The sequence below is a fragment of the Conger conger genome, chromosome 1 (assembly GCF_963514075.1).
Source record: "Conger conger chromosome 1, fConCon1.1, whole genome shotgun sequence".
In the NCBI taxonomy this organism is placed as follows: Eukaryota; Metazoa; Chordata; class Actinopteri; order Anguilliformes; family Congridae; genus Conger; species Conger conger.
Window position 1 is genome coordinate 61,588,151 of NC_083760.1, and position 19,817 is coordinate 61,607,967.

A 19,817-nucleotide genomic window follows, 5' to 3' on the forward strand; every position below is an offset into this window, starting at 1 on the left:
AATAGCCTTATCTAACAGAACACATTCACTCACCACACATTTGATGAAATGTGCTCTATAAAAAAAATAAAAAATCCAGTTATGGTCATGGTTTCTGTTGCTATGGAAATGTGCCCAAGCAAAAATGTAAGAGAAGGGAACTCCAGACTTTGCCTCAGCATTACATTACAAAATGTGCTGTAAAAATAACACAGTTATTGACATAAGCTTTATTTTCCAACATGTGTAAAGTAGTGGACTTTATTAATGGAATCAACCAGAAGTCATTTTTATCAACTTAAAAAGAAAGTGATGGAATGACACAATGTAGATCCTTTAGACTTATTTTTAATGAAACTTCTACTGCCAATTTCACTTTGTTTGATTTTATGTACAAACATTTTTTTGGGTGCCAAATTATTTCTAAATAAAAAACATTGAATCAGGATAGATAGTAGATATACTGAAATCGAAGTATACCGTTTTCCCATATATTTGAACATAAAATCTAGATAAATATCCATGATGTTCATAATATGCAGCCTTTTTTCTCAATTTTTATTAAGGGTGGCAATAATTCTTGAGCCCACTGTATATTACTGTAACAACCAATGCACTCTTTAATATTCAGCCAGTTACATGCCCCCCCCCCCCTTCTCTCTCTCTAATCTTTAAATCTTTGTAGCTGATATGAAGTTCATGTGAAGATTTACCTGAATAAAATCCTCTGTGAGGTCCTATCTGATGTTTTTATTTCTTCTCATCACTGTGATTTGAAGATTGAAGCTCAGTTCCCACAATCTCTTGAAGCTCCACTTTCTGTGTCACTTAGGGCTCTATTTTCCAGAATCAACTTCGAATTGCGGTTTGCATTGCAATCACTGGCGAGGAGCAAAAAAACCCAGGGAAGATCATAACATAGACTACCAAGCCTTTCCCTGCAGTGAATGACTCTGTACAGTATGAACTGTTGCTCAAACTAAATAGAAAAATAATAACATACAATTTAATCTTTAATTCACATGAATAATATGGCTTACTAAACTGAACTGAACTGAACTGACTGAGTAGAAATCGGGCATTTGGGGTTCACACACATTGCATGAATGACTTTCTCCTTGGTTATTTGCATGACCCAATTATTTGAACTTGATTTTTAGCTACCTATCAACATAGCCTACCATCCAGACAAAACAATAATAACCACTTCTTGTTGTTTATCGGTCTGTTTGATATTGAGCATGACCACACAATGTTATATTAACTAGGAAGATATGCTGGGAGATAACAAATGCATTTAATGAATGAAGCTAGTGGGGCGGCCTGTAGTGTAGTGGTTAAGGTAAATGACTGGGACCTGCAAGGTCGGTGGTTCTAATCCTGGTGTAGCCACAATAAGATCCGCACAGCCGTTGGGCCCTTGAGCAAGGCCCTTAACCCCGCATTGCTCCAGGGGAGGATTGTCTCCTGCTTAGTCGAATCAACTGTACGTCGCTCTGGATAAGAGCGTCTGCCAAATGCCAATAATGTAAGCTTCCACACACAGAAGGCTACTGGCACAAATTGGAGACACTGCAGTTAAGAAAACTGTTAATTGACTATTTGAATATGGGACCTAAGTTTTCTTAACAGTAAGATACATAATACATTTCAGTTTAAACCAAACAGAGTCAACCAGAGTTTACAAATTCAGTCTACATATAATTTCACTCAATGATGTGTTGACCATGTGTTTTGGTTCTTTCTCTTCATTGGGTACTTTATTTATTTTTCCAAAATGCAGGTTTGGCTCATTATCATTTGCTTTGTCTTTGAATTCTTCATTATCTACAAATGGTTAGTTTTTGTTGCCAGGTGTACACACTTTCACCAGTTATGAGTCTATTGAGTGATTCTCTCTTTAATTTGATCTGTTATAATTTTTTCACCTCTTTTTATTGTTTGCAATATAGCACAATATTCACAATGTGAATATGGGACCTTTTATTCTCGATGGCAAGCATAACTATTTCTCACATACAGTAATGTGGCTAAAAATTCTAAATAATCCCTCAAACCATGAAAAACATCGAATTAAGAAAAAGTTAACGGCTTGTAAATATTCTGGGATTGTATTTGTGTTTGGAATGAAAACCAGCATAACCACAGGGGTCTTCAGGACTATTTGTGAGAACCACTAGAAGAGGGTACATCTCAGTATCAGTGCATGGAGCTCGAGCTACACTGCAATGCTAGCCACTCATGTGTTTACCTTTGTGAATTATGAATTGGTTCTGAGAAGAGTCCAAGTCCTTGTATTTCTTGACAGTGAACTTGACCTTGTTATTGATGATGAACTGACCAGCACTGTGTTCCTCATTCTTCTTCCTCCCTTTCAACTCCCCCGGGTACTGCTGTAATGTTCTTTGTGGACTATCGATCCTTTCCACACACAAAAAAGTGTTTCTGTTGCATATTTGTGTAGTAGATGTTGATATTAGTTTGGCAGAGACTTCTGATTTGAAGCCATATAGGCATTTAGTGAAAAAAAGTAAACCACAAAATGTCTTCCCAATATTTATATACATTCAATAGGATGTACCCAAATATCCTGATAACTCCATAAGCTCTTGCTTAACTTTGTAATTGAATGTTCAGGGAGTGCTGGCATAGTTCAGCCAATGTGCTGTGTAGTATCTTTTGACCTTAAATTACATTGTTGTTGCCTCTGTTATTATTGTTATTACTATCATTATTGGTCTTGAAGCTAGAATGAACTTCTGACGCACAGTTAGATGTGCAGTTATAATTTCACCCCCCCCCCCCCCCCGCCGTGCACAGACTCCTCATAAAACATTTCTTTGTTGTGTGCTTTGATGACCTCCACCCCGACAGTGCAGGTTGTTTTGTTGTTGTTGTTCTTGTTACACCTTTCTTATCTTATAGAGCTCGGCTGACTAGGAGTCTCTGTCTGCGAAATAGTTTATCTGCAGAGTGACCACAAAGAGGTGGAGGTGTCAGAGGAACTCAGTGTGGTTCCTCAGACAGAGAGTAGAGTACTATTTGTGGTCATTGTGTATGCAGTGTTCATTGCAGTTCATTTTGACCATGGTGAAGTAAAAACAATTACACTTTGTGGGCATTTGTGGTGTCAGGAATGCAGTGCATCTGTCTAATAATTGACAGATAAGCTGCAGTCTTATGGGTCTTTAAAAAGTCATGTTTTATTACCTGATGAATTTCATTAAATTTACAGTTAGATATCTTCATTGACCTTCTAATGAGTCAAACACTTTTGATACCAACAGCAACTATAAATCAAGCAAAATGCATTTTATTTGAAGATAGAACAACAAAAACAAAGCATTGCCTGATATTATCACCCCATAGAGGATAAGATGCCCAGATTCAAATCCCCAGTTGGTAAAATAGAGGTTTTACGGTGAGGCAGAAAACACACAGCAGCTGTGGCCATTTTTACTTATTTATTTATTTATTTATTTTCAAAAGGTACTTCAGGCCAGCTGAGAACTAAGTTCTCATTTGCAGTGTTAATCAGTGGAATTAAAGTATATAGAGAACACAAAAGATTGTGTAGAAGAATGTTAAGACAAAGAATAGTTGGCCTGTTGTAGACAGCGAGTTTTTGTGTAAATGTTACACAGTAAGTCCATAACTCAGTTTAGCAGTTATAGTTTGGTCTAGACTCGAGTGGAGTGCCCCCTACTGGTCAACAGCAACATTCCAGTTGCAAATGTGCTTTCCCAGGAGATTTCAGATACAATTATGAACTACTCTCATTACTTTGTAGCAGCTTGTACAATGAACAGAAGTGGAATAATGACTGATTACCAATCACCTTCAGGAATACACATGCATGTCGCTATGTAAGACTTTGAGAGCAGCGGGAACTCCAGACAGTGACCAAAGCCCTGGAGCTTTCTCTCCTCTCAGCTCCACACACCATGTTGTCTTGTTCCACAGACACTGTGAATTAGTTTTTAATTGTTGAGAGAACTGGGCTTGATTTGGGTTTGATACCGTGCCAAGGATTGCTGTTGGCACAACAATTACATGCACATCCAAACAAGAAAACTAGATTTGAATTATTCTGAAACATAAATTGCTTATGTCTCTGGGCATTTCAGTTCAATCAGCGCTGCAGAAGGAAAGTGCTATAGATCTGCATGAATAACTATGGTGTTTGAGTCTGCTTGTTAATTTTCTGTTTTGTTGCCTTACTCAGACAGCTTTTCATATGTCAGGTGACAAGATTGCACATACTGTAACTGAAACACAGTAAGTATGCAGAGATTGCACCACATCACCAGGTGTAACATTGCTTGTCACCCACTTGTCCCTACCCTAAAGAGGAACACATGCTGTGTGCTGATTGAGTAGGTTAGCCACCTGCTGTTTGTAATCACTAAGCCTTTGTGAGTGTATTTTATTACTTAAGAGTTTGGTTTTCATCAGTGCTTTCAGTCTCGGTATGCAACAGGTGTGTGAGATACGTAGGCGATGACAATATGATCATTTGATGAATATGTTAGCAATTATGGTGGCCCAGAAAATGAAAGCACTGGTGCTCCCACATCTTCACGCTTTCAATATATATGTTTTTATCTACGGTCAATTGACAATTTCAATCAAGAAAAAACCTGAGTGGTGTGAACTGCCATATGTTAACATTTAATGGTAAATGTCAGAGCTTACGAAGGAACAATTTGTTTGCAATGACTTAAATTGCAAAATTCAAAGTATTATATTTATACCACAACAGAGCCTGCAGTTATGTGCTCTTCTTAATGAGTAGTTTCATTCTAATTGGGGTAAATTGGTTCTTGTTTGACTTAGTTTAATGTCCAGTAGAGCCATTGACAAGCTGCTGGTTGAGTCTGAGAGTCATACACTGCTATCTTTCTGGGGACAGCACTTTTATAGATTCCCATTGCTGGCCAGATGATTGCTCTTTTAATTAGACACCCTAATTGCATGTTGTTACAGAGTTGGAACCCCATTGAAATATTTTGCCATTATTTTCAAAAGCAAAGCCTATGATGGAATCATCAGGAAAAAAAAATGCATGAGTAAAAAATTTAAAAAATGAGAGTTTTCATGCATGTTATCAGAACATTTATGTTCCAGGTTTTGCATTCACTGGGTAGTATTATGATAAGGTAGAAAAAGGACTGTGAATATGAATATGAATATGAGCTGAACTCAATAGTTATGCAAGGAGTTTACTAGCAGAAATGCAAGAACATTATGGGGAAAAATCATGATCACTCAGGGATACCAAATATGGTGAAAATGTTTGCCACTCTACTTCATTGTTTCTAGAAGAATCAAATGATTCACTTGTTGACAGACTTTGTCGTGTAAAGGAGTCAGAACCTCATCAAATTAAAATATGTCTTTGGGAGATAAAGAAGTGATACTGTTACAAAAGTAGAATTCCTGATTTAATCATTTTTGGCCTCTTGGGGCTTTCATTGATAGTGTTGGATTACATTGGTGAAGGTAATTATGCCTGCTATGATTCTAACTTGAGAAGGTCAATGTGGCTATGTTTAGCGTCAGTGCAACCCATTTAGGAAGCAATGACTGAATTATCTGAAACCATACTCTTTTTCTCTCAACAGACAGCATTGAAGACTATATCCAGACGACATCCTCGAATGTAGAAACAGCCAATCAGGAGCTTGCAAAGGCCAGTCATCACCAGGTACATATCCCCCCCATAAATGTGAAGCATGTAGCACTTAAATGTTCATAGCCAGTTTTGAACAACAACAAACTCCAATACAGTTCAAGAATGCATCAACTGAGGCACTGTCCCTGAGGGACATATAAAACAGCCTGTATTCTGCAGGTCAGAATGAAATTCTCTTGTGTGGCATGATGCCCATCTAAATACAGAGGCCTCATTTAGCAGCAATCTGAACAGGATATAGACTGAAGATTCAATACCAACTGTCTACAGTGAAAAGGCTCAACCCCTAAAATTAAAGGCACTTTGCTGTTGTTAATGGAAACCATTGTTCTAATATTGACTGGGCAAATTCATTCCGATGTTCTTTGTTGTGACTGTGCCTATGCCAACCATCCATTTCCCCTTGCACTCATCAATGCTACAGTCTACAGAGGTGTAAAACCTAAGCCTGATTTATTCTTTATCGCATGATACAGTCAAGTGTCATGCAACAAAAAACAAGGTGTTCCACAAAGTTTGTAATTTATACTTCAAGAACATACTGTATATTAAGTAGTGTATTCAGTGTTAGAGTATGCAGTCGTGGTTAAAACATGTTAACACTGTACCTTCTTGTGTATGTGTGTGCCTGTGTGTGTGTGTGTTCGGCGAATACTGTTCTCCAGTAATTGTACTTGCTGAAACCGGAAAAAAGCCTTACTGCTCCTCAGCAGAAACTCCTATTTTCCACTTTTACCTTATGTCACGTTTTCTTTAGCAACGCAGAGTTCAATAAAAGATGAGGCCTTTTAAAGTGTATATAATACATTTACAGTAACAGCTTTAGCCTCTGGCTCTGTTGAATGATATGTTCATAAAGCAATCCGGGACTGTAATAGATTGTCTCCCTTTCATCTTTGTGCTAAGAATTCCATCACCAAACCTGGGAGGTCACGTCTGGGCACAGGAACATTATGTACAAGTTCATTAAATGGCAAAGGAAATTTGCTGATGTGAAAATTCTGATATTGGAGGGGGGAGTGGAGGTTACAAGGGGTGAGGATTTTTTGTTATATGACTTTGATTTCTCTTTGATAATGCACAAGCAGTCATCAGGGGTTGAAGCTCTTTTATGGGTCTGTTTGGAACATTCAGAGGCAATTTTATGACAGATACCTCATTTACCTCCCTACTGGAATAAAACAAAACAAGGCTTGTGAATTAAGCCGTGTTGCCCCCTGGCCATCTTAAATAATGTATTGATGAAAGTGTCAGCGGCTTAATAAGATGTCCATCTTTTAGTTTTCAGATTTAAGTGGCTTAATATTAAGAACCAGACTGGTCCGGGCATTGGCCTCACAGATTAATACGTGATGTAATGTCTATACAGTCCTTGAGAGTAATCATATGTATGCTGAAGAATAACTTAACCCAAACAAGTTTAATAGACCTGAATTCAACCAACATTTGTCCTTAACTTTGACTCAGAATGAAATGGAAGGAGAATTTAGCTTCCTTGCTAAACTCACAATGCAGGCCATGTTTATGAATAAAGGAATGTGTACTGCACTTGCAATGAATGAGTCACGGATAAAGACATATTTTTTTTACACAGTTGAGGGCTATTTTATTGTCCAGAGTGAGTCAGCAAATATGGTCCACAACATGTTAACAATAATGAATAGGTTAAAGGACATATGCTCACATGTCTTTCAGTAGCATCAGCGATATGCCCATACCTGTTCTTCCCCTCTGTGTCTGCCTGTCCTGAGGACATTGAGGGACTCTAAATTACTTTTGGTCAAAATGGGGAAACTATGTATCCAGGGGATTTGTCTCCTGCTTAGTCTAACCAACTGTATGTCGCTCTGGATAAGAGCATCTGCCAAATGCAAATAATGTAATGTAATTCCTACACAGATCACTTAATATGGATGCCAGTACTTATTTTACGAAGCAAAAAATGATTATAAAATTCTTAGTTGTATGCAATTTTGATCATTTTGCATGGTAATCTTTGTTTTGTATTTGAATGGAGTAATAAAATATAGTTTGCAAAACTACGCATATTTTCCTGGATATATTAGTCTCGTTAGGCTGACAGGACAATATGAGTTAATACAACTTTATTTATGGTTGCTGTGCCAACATAAACAGCTTGACAATGGAGCTTAGAATGTAAAAATCCAAAGGACCTCATTTGAGCCAACTAAAAAAAAACTGTATTTGTAAACAATACTAAAAAAGTTGTAGTTGGAGGAGCTTTACATTGTGCTCTGTGTGTTGTGTGTATGTATGTGTGTCTATCTATCTATCTATCTATCTATCTATCTATCTATCTATCTATCTATCTATCTCACACAGACACACATATGCAGTACACACACAGAAAATAAAAATACATACAAACATACGTGAACAGAACTACTTGTTAACCTCAACAACTGTACCCACACACTCGCAAGTGTATACACACAGTCAGTCCTGTGTTCTGCCAGAAGCGATTTTTGCTTTTGTGAACTTCATGACAGCCCCTTAAAGTTAGCCTTTTTATCTATTTTTCATTATCTTCATGTTTTCTTTCCCTTTTTTATTTTGTACACCTTGCTATCTGTCTATTTTTTTCTGTTTTCATATCCTTAGGCAGAGAAATTCCTAGATTACCCAAGTGCAATGATAAGGTTCAAATGTGCTTATCTGTTTGTTTGTGTAATCTCTGGTCTGTTGCTTTTACTTTGCCATGTCTGCTGCAGACATTACCAGTCACTAAGAGGACAGTCCGGGAAATGTAACATTTCTGTTGCTAGTGTTGTGTTTTTCTTTCATACTGACTGTAATTTTGGTGCTGCTGATTGCAGTATTGTTGTGCATGATTGTACTGTAGCCTCTTCTATCCAAGTTACTTTTTGTAATTGTTGGTTTCATCTCAAACTGCCAGGAGCATAAAACTACTATGTGCAGACTCGATTTGAGGAAGGGAAGGGAAGCACATAGTTGATGTTTTGGTGGAGAGGACAGAAGTTGGGTTATTTTGCCAAAGCATGGCCCAATTAAAATTGCTCACGTGCGCTAGATTAACATTATATGATGTAAACCATGTATTTTTCTGTGCTTTCCATTTGGATTGCTGCTATTGTTTTGGGAAAGCAGAGAGAAGCATGTGATCGCCGCAGAAAGACATGATGTCAGGCACTGCAGCTTATCACAGCACAGCTAGGCTCACACAGTCATGAGTTGGAGGAAGACTCTCTTTTTCATGCCAACTTGCTGGCACACAGTCAACCAGTGGGGATCACTGGTGTGCAATGACATGCCGACTTCCCTTCCTCTGGGACACTAGCTTTGCATTGTCCTGCTGGACCACTAGTCACAGTTGGCATTGGCATGGTGTGGATTGCAAACTGTGGACTCTTATCATTACATTATAATCATTTGGCAGACACCCTTATCCAGAATGGCGTACAATAAAGTGCAGATCATAACCCGGGGGATGGAAGAACACTTCCATGTGCTAGAGTGATCACATAGATAAAAACTTGAACCCTTGTCGAATAATCAGATAACTGACAAAGTAGCAAAGCCACAGTTTAGCATCCATGCACAAGAACTGCAGAAGAAATGCAGGTCAGATGCTGGGATATAAGGACTGGTCAGGCAGGGCTCACGGTGCTCATTCTGTGGTCAGCAAATGAGCTGGAGTACATTCAGTACCCACAGCATTCTGTTCTCTGACCCCAGGCTCAAACTAAACCATTCCCTGTATGCACTGTGATCTCGACAGGCCAGCATAAGCGAAAATGTATGTAACTTTTCACAACACTGAGTGTCATGGGTGTGGCAGCATAGCAGAATAGGCCATTTAGGTGATGACTTCAGAAAGAAAGCTCAAGTCTGGTGATATTAAAGGTAGCACAAGATTGTGTTTGCAATGAGTAATTTAACTTAATGGTATGTATCGTCTGTTCTTGTAGTTTATAAGATGACTTGTGAAATGAATTGTGGATAGGTGGCTAAAATGTTGTTTTGATAATACTTTGCTTGATCTGTGTGGATTGAAAATGATTATTAGCATCCATTGTGACAACATAGTATGTCATAAAATACTGGGAAAGACAAATGTTATGCTTGTACGGAAAGCTTATGAAAAAGTTATGCGGGGTTTATGACAAAGATGTCAAGAAAATCATAACCACTATATTTATTCGTCATTTGGGCCCCGTGCACGAACAATTAGATGTTCAGTCCAACACTCTCTCCAATTTTATATGCTTCATGTTGCTGTTATGTGTGAATATTCCTGTTATGCATTAATTTGCTCATTTCCACACCCAGTCAATGAGTGAATGCGAGAGCAAGAAGAGTCAGCACAGCGCTCGCAGAATTAATTGTCATTTCATTATCTCTTTAAAGGCCAGGGCCATGACCAAACCCACTGCAGACAGAATGTGAGTTTTGCTTTTGGCTAATCCTGCCCTATCCTTTCAGAAATAGACAGAGAGAGGGAGGGATAGAGAGAGAACCCAGTACTGCAGCACTGTACAGTTCCATGTTCTTATTTTAACACCTATCTAATTACAGCATACGCCATAGAGCTGAACAATGATGATCAATTTAAACTATAAAAAATGCTCAGTCATTTTCCTTGTGGCCCAGCACACTGGCAAAATGGAGCAGGAAAATGTAATGGAATCCGGGGGCTATTAGCACAGGAAACAGGTGCTCTCTTCACTCATCACCGCGTGAATGATGTTTATTAAGAAGAGTGCTGGCTAACGTGCCGCCTCCATTTTGCAAAGTAAGACCTCACAGTGTTCAGCCATCTATGATATTTATGGGTTCATTTATTCTTGTCTTCCCTGTAAACCGGTTACAACTCTTTAAAGTTAAAATACATGCGAACATTAAAGTTGGAGAACCAAGAAATGAAAACCATTAGGTGACAAGAAATTAAATGGAAAAAGTCATGAACGAAGATGACTGGCTCTACCTGAGGTTGTTTTGTTCACCTCTGATAATAGGGCTAAAGAAGCACGGCGGTGAACACTGAGAGAGCATGTAAATGGTCACTGCTGTGGTATGGTAAACCAAAAAGTAATGAAATTATCGACTGTATGTCAACAACAACAACATTTTTGGGAACAAGAGGGCCAGCCTAGGAGCTGTGGTGTAAACTGAAGGCTCTGTGCTGAGTTAAAAACCTGCTCTGTTGTAGTGGCTGGAACACCCTGAACAGTGCCTTTACACACATGCACCATGGTAGACGGTAGATGATAAACCGGGTTTCACTATAGTGGACGAGAGCACAATAGTGAAATGTGATTAGGATGGCAAAGAACTCGATGACTACTGCAGACGCAGTTATATTCAAGGGAATTCTAACTCGGATGTGACATAACACAACAAAACAATAGACATGGAAAATGTTCTTCTTTTTTTTTCATTTTACCCTTAACATAGATAAAGAGCTATACCAAAACATAATCCTCTTTTCCTATACCTGATGGAAACTGCCTGTATTATAAGACAATTACCGAACAACATCACCAGAGCATCATACATGTTATTTGTTGTTGTGCCATCCTGTCCTTTTTCCCTGTACCATCCCAAAAGTGCTATTCTGCCATCTACCATCTACCGTGATCCATGTGAATGCAGCATTAATGCTTATTTTACAACACAAGTGCAGAATAGTGAAAAAAAATCAATGAATGAAATAAAGCAGCATCAAAAACAGCAAGTCATACAGCAATCTTTATCAGAACTGCTTCCAAGTGAGGAGACCAATAGTCATGGCCAATAAGCATGCTTGTTGGTGATAACTGAATTAGTATCTCAATAAATACCATAACAATCCTGAGTCAGGCAGTATGCTGTTGCCAGTGACATTTTTGTTCCTGTGTCCCTGCTCGCTCATGTCCTAATGGGTGTGAGAGAATGACAGAGAAAACCACAGTGCTCATACACTCTACTGGCCACGTGTGGAAACGCAATACATATTTCATTAAGAATGTACAACACATTGGAGAAGAGGCATAAAATATTGGCTGCACTCTACAGCCCAAGATAAAGGTGTGATAATATTATGAAAATGGAGTAGCACTGCTGTGTTAACGAGAGTTTAGATCATTACCCAGCAACAAAAATAAAGCCTATTTCACAGAAAAGTAGTTACATAATTGGTACACAATTTGCTAATTTGTTTTTGTATTTTAGCATGCTTCTTTTTTAAGAGGTAATTTCATAGTTCAGTGTTCAATGGAAAAAACGTTTTATTATTTGATGCATATTTGATACCACATCGATGAATTTTGTTGTAAAATGTTAAAATGCAAGTAAGCTGAACCAGATGAATTTAAAAATGTTTCAGGGTGAGGACAGGCTGAGCCTGTCAAGGCATTCCATCTAACTTCCTGTCTGAAAAGTCTGGTTTTCAACACTCAAGGGCATCTGTTCCTACTATGAATACAGTATAATCTGGCAAATGTTTCCGTAAATAAAAATAACTTTCTGATTTCCACATACCTTTCCACCCTTTTTCCAGCAGCAATTAATATATGGAAAAAGTAATTGGACAATATGTTAGATAAAAGTCAGATGGCATCTCAATACAGCTCCCTGTGATTGTTCAACCAAACAGGGAAAGATTATCAGAAATTTGAGCTTCCATTTCATAGTCTTTGGAGAAGATATTTTTTTCCACAGCTAAACAAGTTACCATTACCTACTAGGCATAGCAGTACCTTACCAACAGGATGAGTATATATATTTATCACCTTGCCCCATGGGTAGCAGGAGTGATAGATCCCTGTGGAAAATCAATTGGCCTCATCCCTTGAACCCCCGCTAACACTGCACCCCCCACCGGCATCTCCCGTCGCCACGGTGACCCATCAATCTTCATCAGCTTCCTGTTTCCTCACTGTGGGCAATGGGCTCACCCTCACTCCAGCTGTGAGCGAATGAGGGAGGCTGTGATGAGGGCCATATGAACACTGACAGAATCCTGTGATGACCGTTTAAAGGGCTGTTTCCTCTCTGTCGTGCTACAGCAGCGTGGCACATCCCTCATCCCACAGCATACAAGTGATTTCCATCCCCTTCCATCTAAAATATGTATGTATTAACAAGGCCTAACCCCTGCACTCCACTCCAGCTTTGCCCCACACCAAACCTCCGCCACACTTTATTCTCAACTAAACATATTCACAACCTCGCAACACTGTGCAACACCGCTCAACTAAGCAACACTGGAGCAACTAATGACAGTAAACAAAACTGACCAGCTAAGCAACTCTGAGAAACATTTAACATGAAGCAACACTGAGCAATATTGAACAAAAGCAGAGCATAAGTACATTTGGATTTCGAGTACATTTCGGTACCAATCCAGGTATGTGATGATGGAATCAGAGAAAAAGAAAGAATGAAATTTTTGAAATGACATTTTTCCAGACTGTGATTAGCATGTTAAATTATCTCAGTTCACAGGGATGTATAGTACAGGACTAGTGACAGGCCAGATGAAGGCCTTGGCGCACATAGTTGTACCCAAATTATTTTAACACAGTCCCCAGAGGCTTTGTTAAATACCCTGCGAGGAATCTGCACTGACAGGTCCATTAGAAACGCTGCAGGGGAATTTAGGTGCAGTGATTTTGGTGATAATTTGGAGGGCTGCATGGATTTATTTTGTCTGGATTTGTGGCTGTAGCTAAAGACTCATGTGCAGGTATGAGCTCTCCAGGGCATTCACAGACAAGGGATTCCATCCATGTCTTTATGATCTTTAGGTTAGACTGATCCTCAACAAAAAAACATGTAGAACTCTCAATTATACAACTAGAAAAAAAATGTTTTTACAACAACTGATGGCAGACCAATGTGATTTATACAGGAGAGGGAAATTATATGGACAGGATGTTTTATTCTATCGGTGAGAGAAATATTAAGCTGTCGATCCTCTCAATACAGTACTTCTACTGTGCTACCATGTTTTTGGTAAAGCAAGTTTGGACTACAGTGCAGTGATAATTGTTAAGTTATGAAGAAATACATTAAAATGGGCTGCTGGGTAGCTCACTTGGCAAAAATGCATGAGTGAGCACCACAGTGTCGCAATCAATCCAAACCATGCCAGTGCCACTCTGCCCACATGTATAGTATGATTGGGACTCCTCCAGCCCTGCTCTGCCTGTGTGGGGCCTGTAGCTGTGGTGCAAAATTAAACCACTGGCTGACACCACAAGCTCCAGAGGAGAACTGCGACTTGTCTTCACTCTGCTAAGCTGGTCAGTGGTCATATAAGAGCACACTTGTAAATAGTTAGCAAACTGGACATACAGAATTTGGTTGCGCAATGGTCGAGAGCAGTGGTTCCCAAACTCAGTCCTGGGGGATCCCTATATATGCTGTTTCTTGGTCCAACCACAATTGCAATCCTTTAACAAGCTGTTTTTTTCATTTTATTTTTTTATTATGTGCTATTGATGTTTCAAGGGATTTTTTTTACCCTTTCAAATCACATTATGTCAGACATGGCCACGAATAGTTCCCATGTTCATATTGTGCTTATTGTACTATATTGCATGATTTTACATAAAAAGGCAACTTATTTTTAACAGATCAAACTAAAAACTGAGGTGAATCAATAGGCTCCTGATTGGTAAAATTGTGGACACCTGCCCACTAAACCTAACCATTTGGAAGATGATAAAAACAATTCAAGGTAAATGATAAAAAGCCAAACCAGAATTGTGTTGATTAATTTATGAAAGAAAGACTTGTGTTCAGCAACCTAATTGAAGGCCATTGATTAACATTTGATCAAGAAATGTGATAGATTTTTATGTAATTGTTTGCAATATAGCAAAACATGGGATTTGTATTATTCATGGCATGCATAGCTATCTCTGAGAAAATGTGGCTTAAGAGGGTAAGTAATCCATCTGAACATGAAAAGCAAATCATAAAAATTTACAGCATGTTAAAGTTCTGTGATTGCAATTGTGTTTGGAACAAAAACCTGCATACACAGTCTGGGAACCACAGGTCTGGATAATGTTTTGTTGGAATACATTAGGCCCATTAATACAAACTGAGCATCATTTGAATTACATAAAATACTTATAATATAATATAATATATAATATAATATGGCCTCCACTGGCTTCCTATTGCCGCACGCATCCGTTTCAAGGCCCTAGTGTTGGCATTTCAGGCTGCTAAGGGGACTGCCCCACCTTACATACAATCCCATCACTCCCTACTCCCCAGCTAGACCACTCCGGTCTGCCAGCTCTGGTCGCCTTACGGTTCCCTCTCTACGTGCACCTGGCGGTCGAGCTGCACGTTCACGCCTGTTTTCCGTTCTGGTTCCTCAGTGGTGGAATGACTTGCCTACCACTGTCAGAACAGCAGAATCCCTCCCTCTATTTCGACGCAGACTCAAAACCCACCTTTTCAAACTCTACCTTAGTCCTCCCTCCTGATTTCCCCTGCCCCTCCTTTGATATCCCTATCCTTGTCTAACCCCCCCAAAAAAAAAAAAAAAAAAATGCACTTCTGATGACAACTATGTTTAGAACAGCATTTCCTGTGTATTTTGCTAGTTTATGGATGTGATGCTCTGACTTATGGTAGAACCTATGCACTTGTAAGTCGCTTTGGATTAAAAGCGTCTGCCAAATGACTGAAATGTAAATGTAAATGTAATATCAGGTATTATTCCTGACCATGTGAATTCCTTTATTGTCACAGTCTGCCCTTTTGCTCATGGACACTTCAATCATCTCATTCAATCAGCTGGTTCCAAACATGACAGTGGCTTCAGTTTGCTGCAATGGTCTGCACAGTCTCAGCAAAAATGTGCAATTTTGTGATGTTATTGAGATGACATAGGCCAAAATCCCTAAGGACTGTTCATATTGTGAAGAATTCAGGCGGTAAAAGAAGGTCCTACTATGTAGTAGATAGATGCAGCTAATAATGTAGGCACTGAATGTAGATGGCATGGCAGCAATTCTAATTGTAACTTTGTGAGTTTAGAAAACACTGGCCTCCTTCCTAATGTAATCCTAACTACACCTATTTGTAATATAGTTATTAATGCTTTATTAAACTTTAATAACTGAACAGTTTTACTGTTGCATTACACAACACGGTATTACATAGGGATACAAACACATGAACAGGGGGATCTGCACCTGGATCCTGGCCTGCAGGGATCAGTTGCCTGTAGGAGACAGTCCCGGCTGTGTCAAGGGGCAACTGATCAATGGAACGTGAAGAGAAAACCGGAGCCTCTTATCCAAGCTGTTGCTTCTGTCACATTAAAACAGTGCGAGCAAATGCAACTCAGACCCTTTTTACTCTATCCATCTCTCATCCTGTTGAATGCTTTTAATCTCACACAGCCTCTGAAGGCCTTAATATTGCAGCTTGCCATTTCATTCCCATAGAGTATTTTGTATCCAGGAAATTGGCTTGGCAGATGCAAAAAGACATGCTTAAAACTAATGAAGCTGGCTCTATAACAGGTGTAAAGAAAATGTTTGAGATTTTTCTTTCAATGGGCTGAGTGCACTTACAATAATATTTGACCTTTCCACCTCCAGCAGGTAGCTCTTGGTAAGGAAGCACTCTGTTTAGATTCTCAGGTGAGATGGGGGAAGCAGTGACTACTGAATGTGGACTGGAACAATATATGTTTGGGCTTTTTGCATTTGCTGCTTTCAGAAAGGTACTTGAATTACAAAATTATTTATGCCTCCATGATGATTCAACTAAGTCTTTCATTTTATCAGATAATAAATTGTATTACCTGTTTTTATGTAGCTGATTATAAATATAGCACAATTGCATCACATTCACAATTTACTTTTATTCTTCATGGCATTACATTACATTACATTACATTATTGGCATTTGGCAGACGCTCTTATCCAGAGCGACGTACAACAAAGTGCATACCCATAACCAGGGATAAGTTCGCTGAAAGACCCTAGAGGTAAGTACAATTTCAACTGCTACCTGTACAACAAAGATAAGGACAAGGGCCATTTCTTTTTTTTTTTTTTTTTTTTTGAACAAACAAACAAACAAACGAGCAAAAGTGACCAAAGTTAACTATCCAAACACTGCTTACCTAGCCAACTAAAAATACCGATACACAAAGCAAGTCACAGAGACAACAATTAAGGTTCACAGGGAGGTAGGGAGGGATGGGGAGAGGTGCTGCTTGAAGAGGTGCGTCTTCAGCTTGCGCTTGAAGGTGGGGAGAGATTCTATAGTTCTGACCTCAACGGGGAGTTCGTTCCACCACCGTGGAGCCAGAACAGACAGTAGTCGTGAGCGTGAGGTGGAGGTTCTGAGAGGGGGAGGTGCCAAGCGGCCTGTGGAGGCTGAACGAAGAGGTCTGGCAGGGGTGTAGGGTCTGATGATTTTTTGCAGATAAGCTGGGGAAGACCCTTTAACTGCTTGGAAGGCTAGCACCAATGTTTTGAATTTGATGCGAGCCATGACAGGCAGCCAGTGGAGGGAAGTAAGCAGGGGGGTGACGCGTGAGTATTTGGGAAGGTTGAAGACCAGACGAGCTGCTGCATTCTGGATGAGTTGGAGGGGTCTGATGGCGGACGCTGGGAGGCCAGACAAGAGGGAATTGCAGTAGTCCAGGCGGGACAGAACCATCGCTTGGACCAGGAGCTGGGTCGAGTAGGGGGTGAGAAAGGGGCGGATTCTCCGTATGTTGTAGAGGAAGAACCTGCAAGACCGGGTCACCGCCGCAATGTTCTCGGAAAGGGACAGTCTGCTGTCCATCACCACGCCGAGGTTCCTTGCACTGGGTGACGGCGTGAGTGTGGTATCCCCGAGAGAAATGGAGAGATCCAGATGGGGAGAGGTATTAGCAGGGATGAATATCATTTCAGTTTTACCTGGGTTGAGCTTTAGATGGTGGTTGTCCATCCAGCTCTGGATGTCCCTCAGGCAAGCAGAGATACGGGCTGAAACCTGCGTATCAGACGGCGGGAACGAGACGAAGAGTTGGGTATCGTCCGCATAGCAGTGGTAGGATAGCCCATGTGCAGTGATCACAGGGCCAAGGGAGCGAGTGTAGAGAGAAAAAAGAAGCGGGCCAAGGACTGAGCCCTGGGGAACCCCTGTGGCGAGGGGCCGAGGTGTCGATACCGAACCAGCCCAGGCAACCTGGAAGGAGCGACCAGAGAGGTAGGACTCAATCCAGTCCAGGGCTGTGCCACAGATGCCCGTTGCTGACAGGGCAGACAGGAGGATGGAGTGATCCACAGTGTCGAAGGCAGCAGAGAGATCTAGAAGAATGAGGATAGAGGAGAGGGAGGCTGCTCGTGCGGCATGAAGTGACTCACTGACGGAGAGGAGCGCAGTCTCTGTCGAGTGGCCCGATCTGAAGCCAGACTGATGGGGGTCTAGCAGGTTGTTGTTAGAAAAGAAAGAAGAAAGTTGAGTAGAAGCAGCTCGTTCTATAGTTTTAGAAAGGAAAGGAAGAAGAGATACCGGGCGGTAGTTCTGGATGATGGAGGGATCCAGGGTAGGCTTTTTTAGCAGCGGAGTGATGTGGGCCCTCTTGGAGGATGCCGGAAAACAGCCGGAAGACAGGGAGGAGTTGACAAGCATGCACAGCTATTTCTGACATAAGCTTAAGAGGGTAAATAATCCCTCCAAACATGAAAAGCACATAACTAGAAAAATTAACCATTTGTTAAAATTCTAGGATTGCTATTGCGGTTGGAACAAAATCCAGCATATAGTACACAGAAGTCCCTCGGGGCCAAGTTTGAGAACCCATCTTTTGGATAAGATGTTAAATCAAGGTGTTGATTCACTGTGTTCATTAAAGATCCCATAACACTTATCGCAAAGAGTAGGGGTCTCCCAGGTGTCCAGGCTAAATTATCAACCCTCAACCTAATCATCTCCCAGTTTAATCAGCAAAAAAATCAAATTAAACCAGCTGGTATGTGGTGAGTGGTTTGGTGCTAAAATTGCTCCCGTACATTACCCACGGGGGTGCCACACATTGGTGGCAGTTGAAGAGTGTTTCTCCCTCATCACTGTAAAACACTTTGAGTGTGAGAAAAAGCTATATAAATGCAAGCCATTATTATTATTTATAGACCATTTTCTTTTGCATGACTAGGACCAGTCTATCTTGTTGCCATGGCAACAGGTGATAAAATGTGTACTGTTGGTCCATACATACGAACAGGATGAGAGTGAGGTCACAAACGGATGGCTGGTGAAACAATATTTGCGTTCAACACCTAATTAATTTACTAGTTTGATTAAATGAGCTAATTTCACAGTTTGGAGTGCTGATAAAGGGCCGAATAGATAACACACAAATTGTGACTTCACAGATGAAAATTGACAGCCTAGCTAATGTGTAGCAATGGCACTGAGCCCTTTATTTGCAGTGCACAATTGTTCCTAGTTTTTTTTTTTTTGTCCTTTGCTTTCCATCTGTTCAAGATCAATCTGAATCATTGTTTGGATTGAAAATTAATCGGTTACATTACATTGCAATACATTACTTCAACAGATGCCACTATCCAGAGTGAATTACAATGTATAGTTCCTCTCCCTCAAACTGTGGTAGTGGAAAACAGGGGAAGGTAGTGTGCTGGGTGGAGATAATGGGGGGAATGTAGACTCTTCTAGAAGCCTGGGTCTGCATGAGAGAGAAGCAGTGCAATTGGCAGTCTATGACCACAGCATTAGGAAGACGCCTGTGTTTATTCGCGATGTCTTTTATACCCCATAATCAGGACAGGCTGGGACACGGAATTTTATGTAAATTGCGTCTTAAGCCGATTACAGGCGCCGCGGTCGCACGGCAATATTAGCTATTTTATGGACTTCCAATTTTCTCACCCAATGAGATAAAGGCAGAATAATAATAAAGCCAATAATAATCGCACCATGCTGCCACTGTATGAAGACATTTGCGGTGTCAAAAGGGATAAATAGGTATCTCTCAGCAATGCTGATGCCCATGGGGCCGTTTGCACTTTGCAGTCATAATGTGGAGAAAATGTGGTTAAGCTCAGATTCTAGCCGACGGACATTTGCTGAGTTTCACCGGGGGTTCATGGAGTTAGCCTCAAACGTCCGACCAAAAGGTATCGCAGGG

General features: G+C 40.3%; 1 protein-coding gene across 2 annotated transcripts in view; it reads left to right on the forward strand.

Annotated features, from left to right (window-relative positions):
- The window catches only part of tsnare1 (T-SNARE Domain Containing 1), a 177,636-nt gene that overhangs the window by 127,041 nt on the left and 30,778 nt on the right, over positions 1–19,817 (forward strand). For both annotated transcript variants that reach the window (XM_061262253.1, XM_061262263.1), the window contains exon 10: positions 5,604–5,686. In XM_061262253.1, the coding sequence (XP_061118237.1) occupies positions 5,604–5,686 (83 nt within the window). The remainder of the gene's footprint in view (positions 1–5,603; positions 5,687–19,817) is intronic.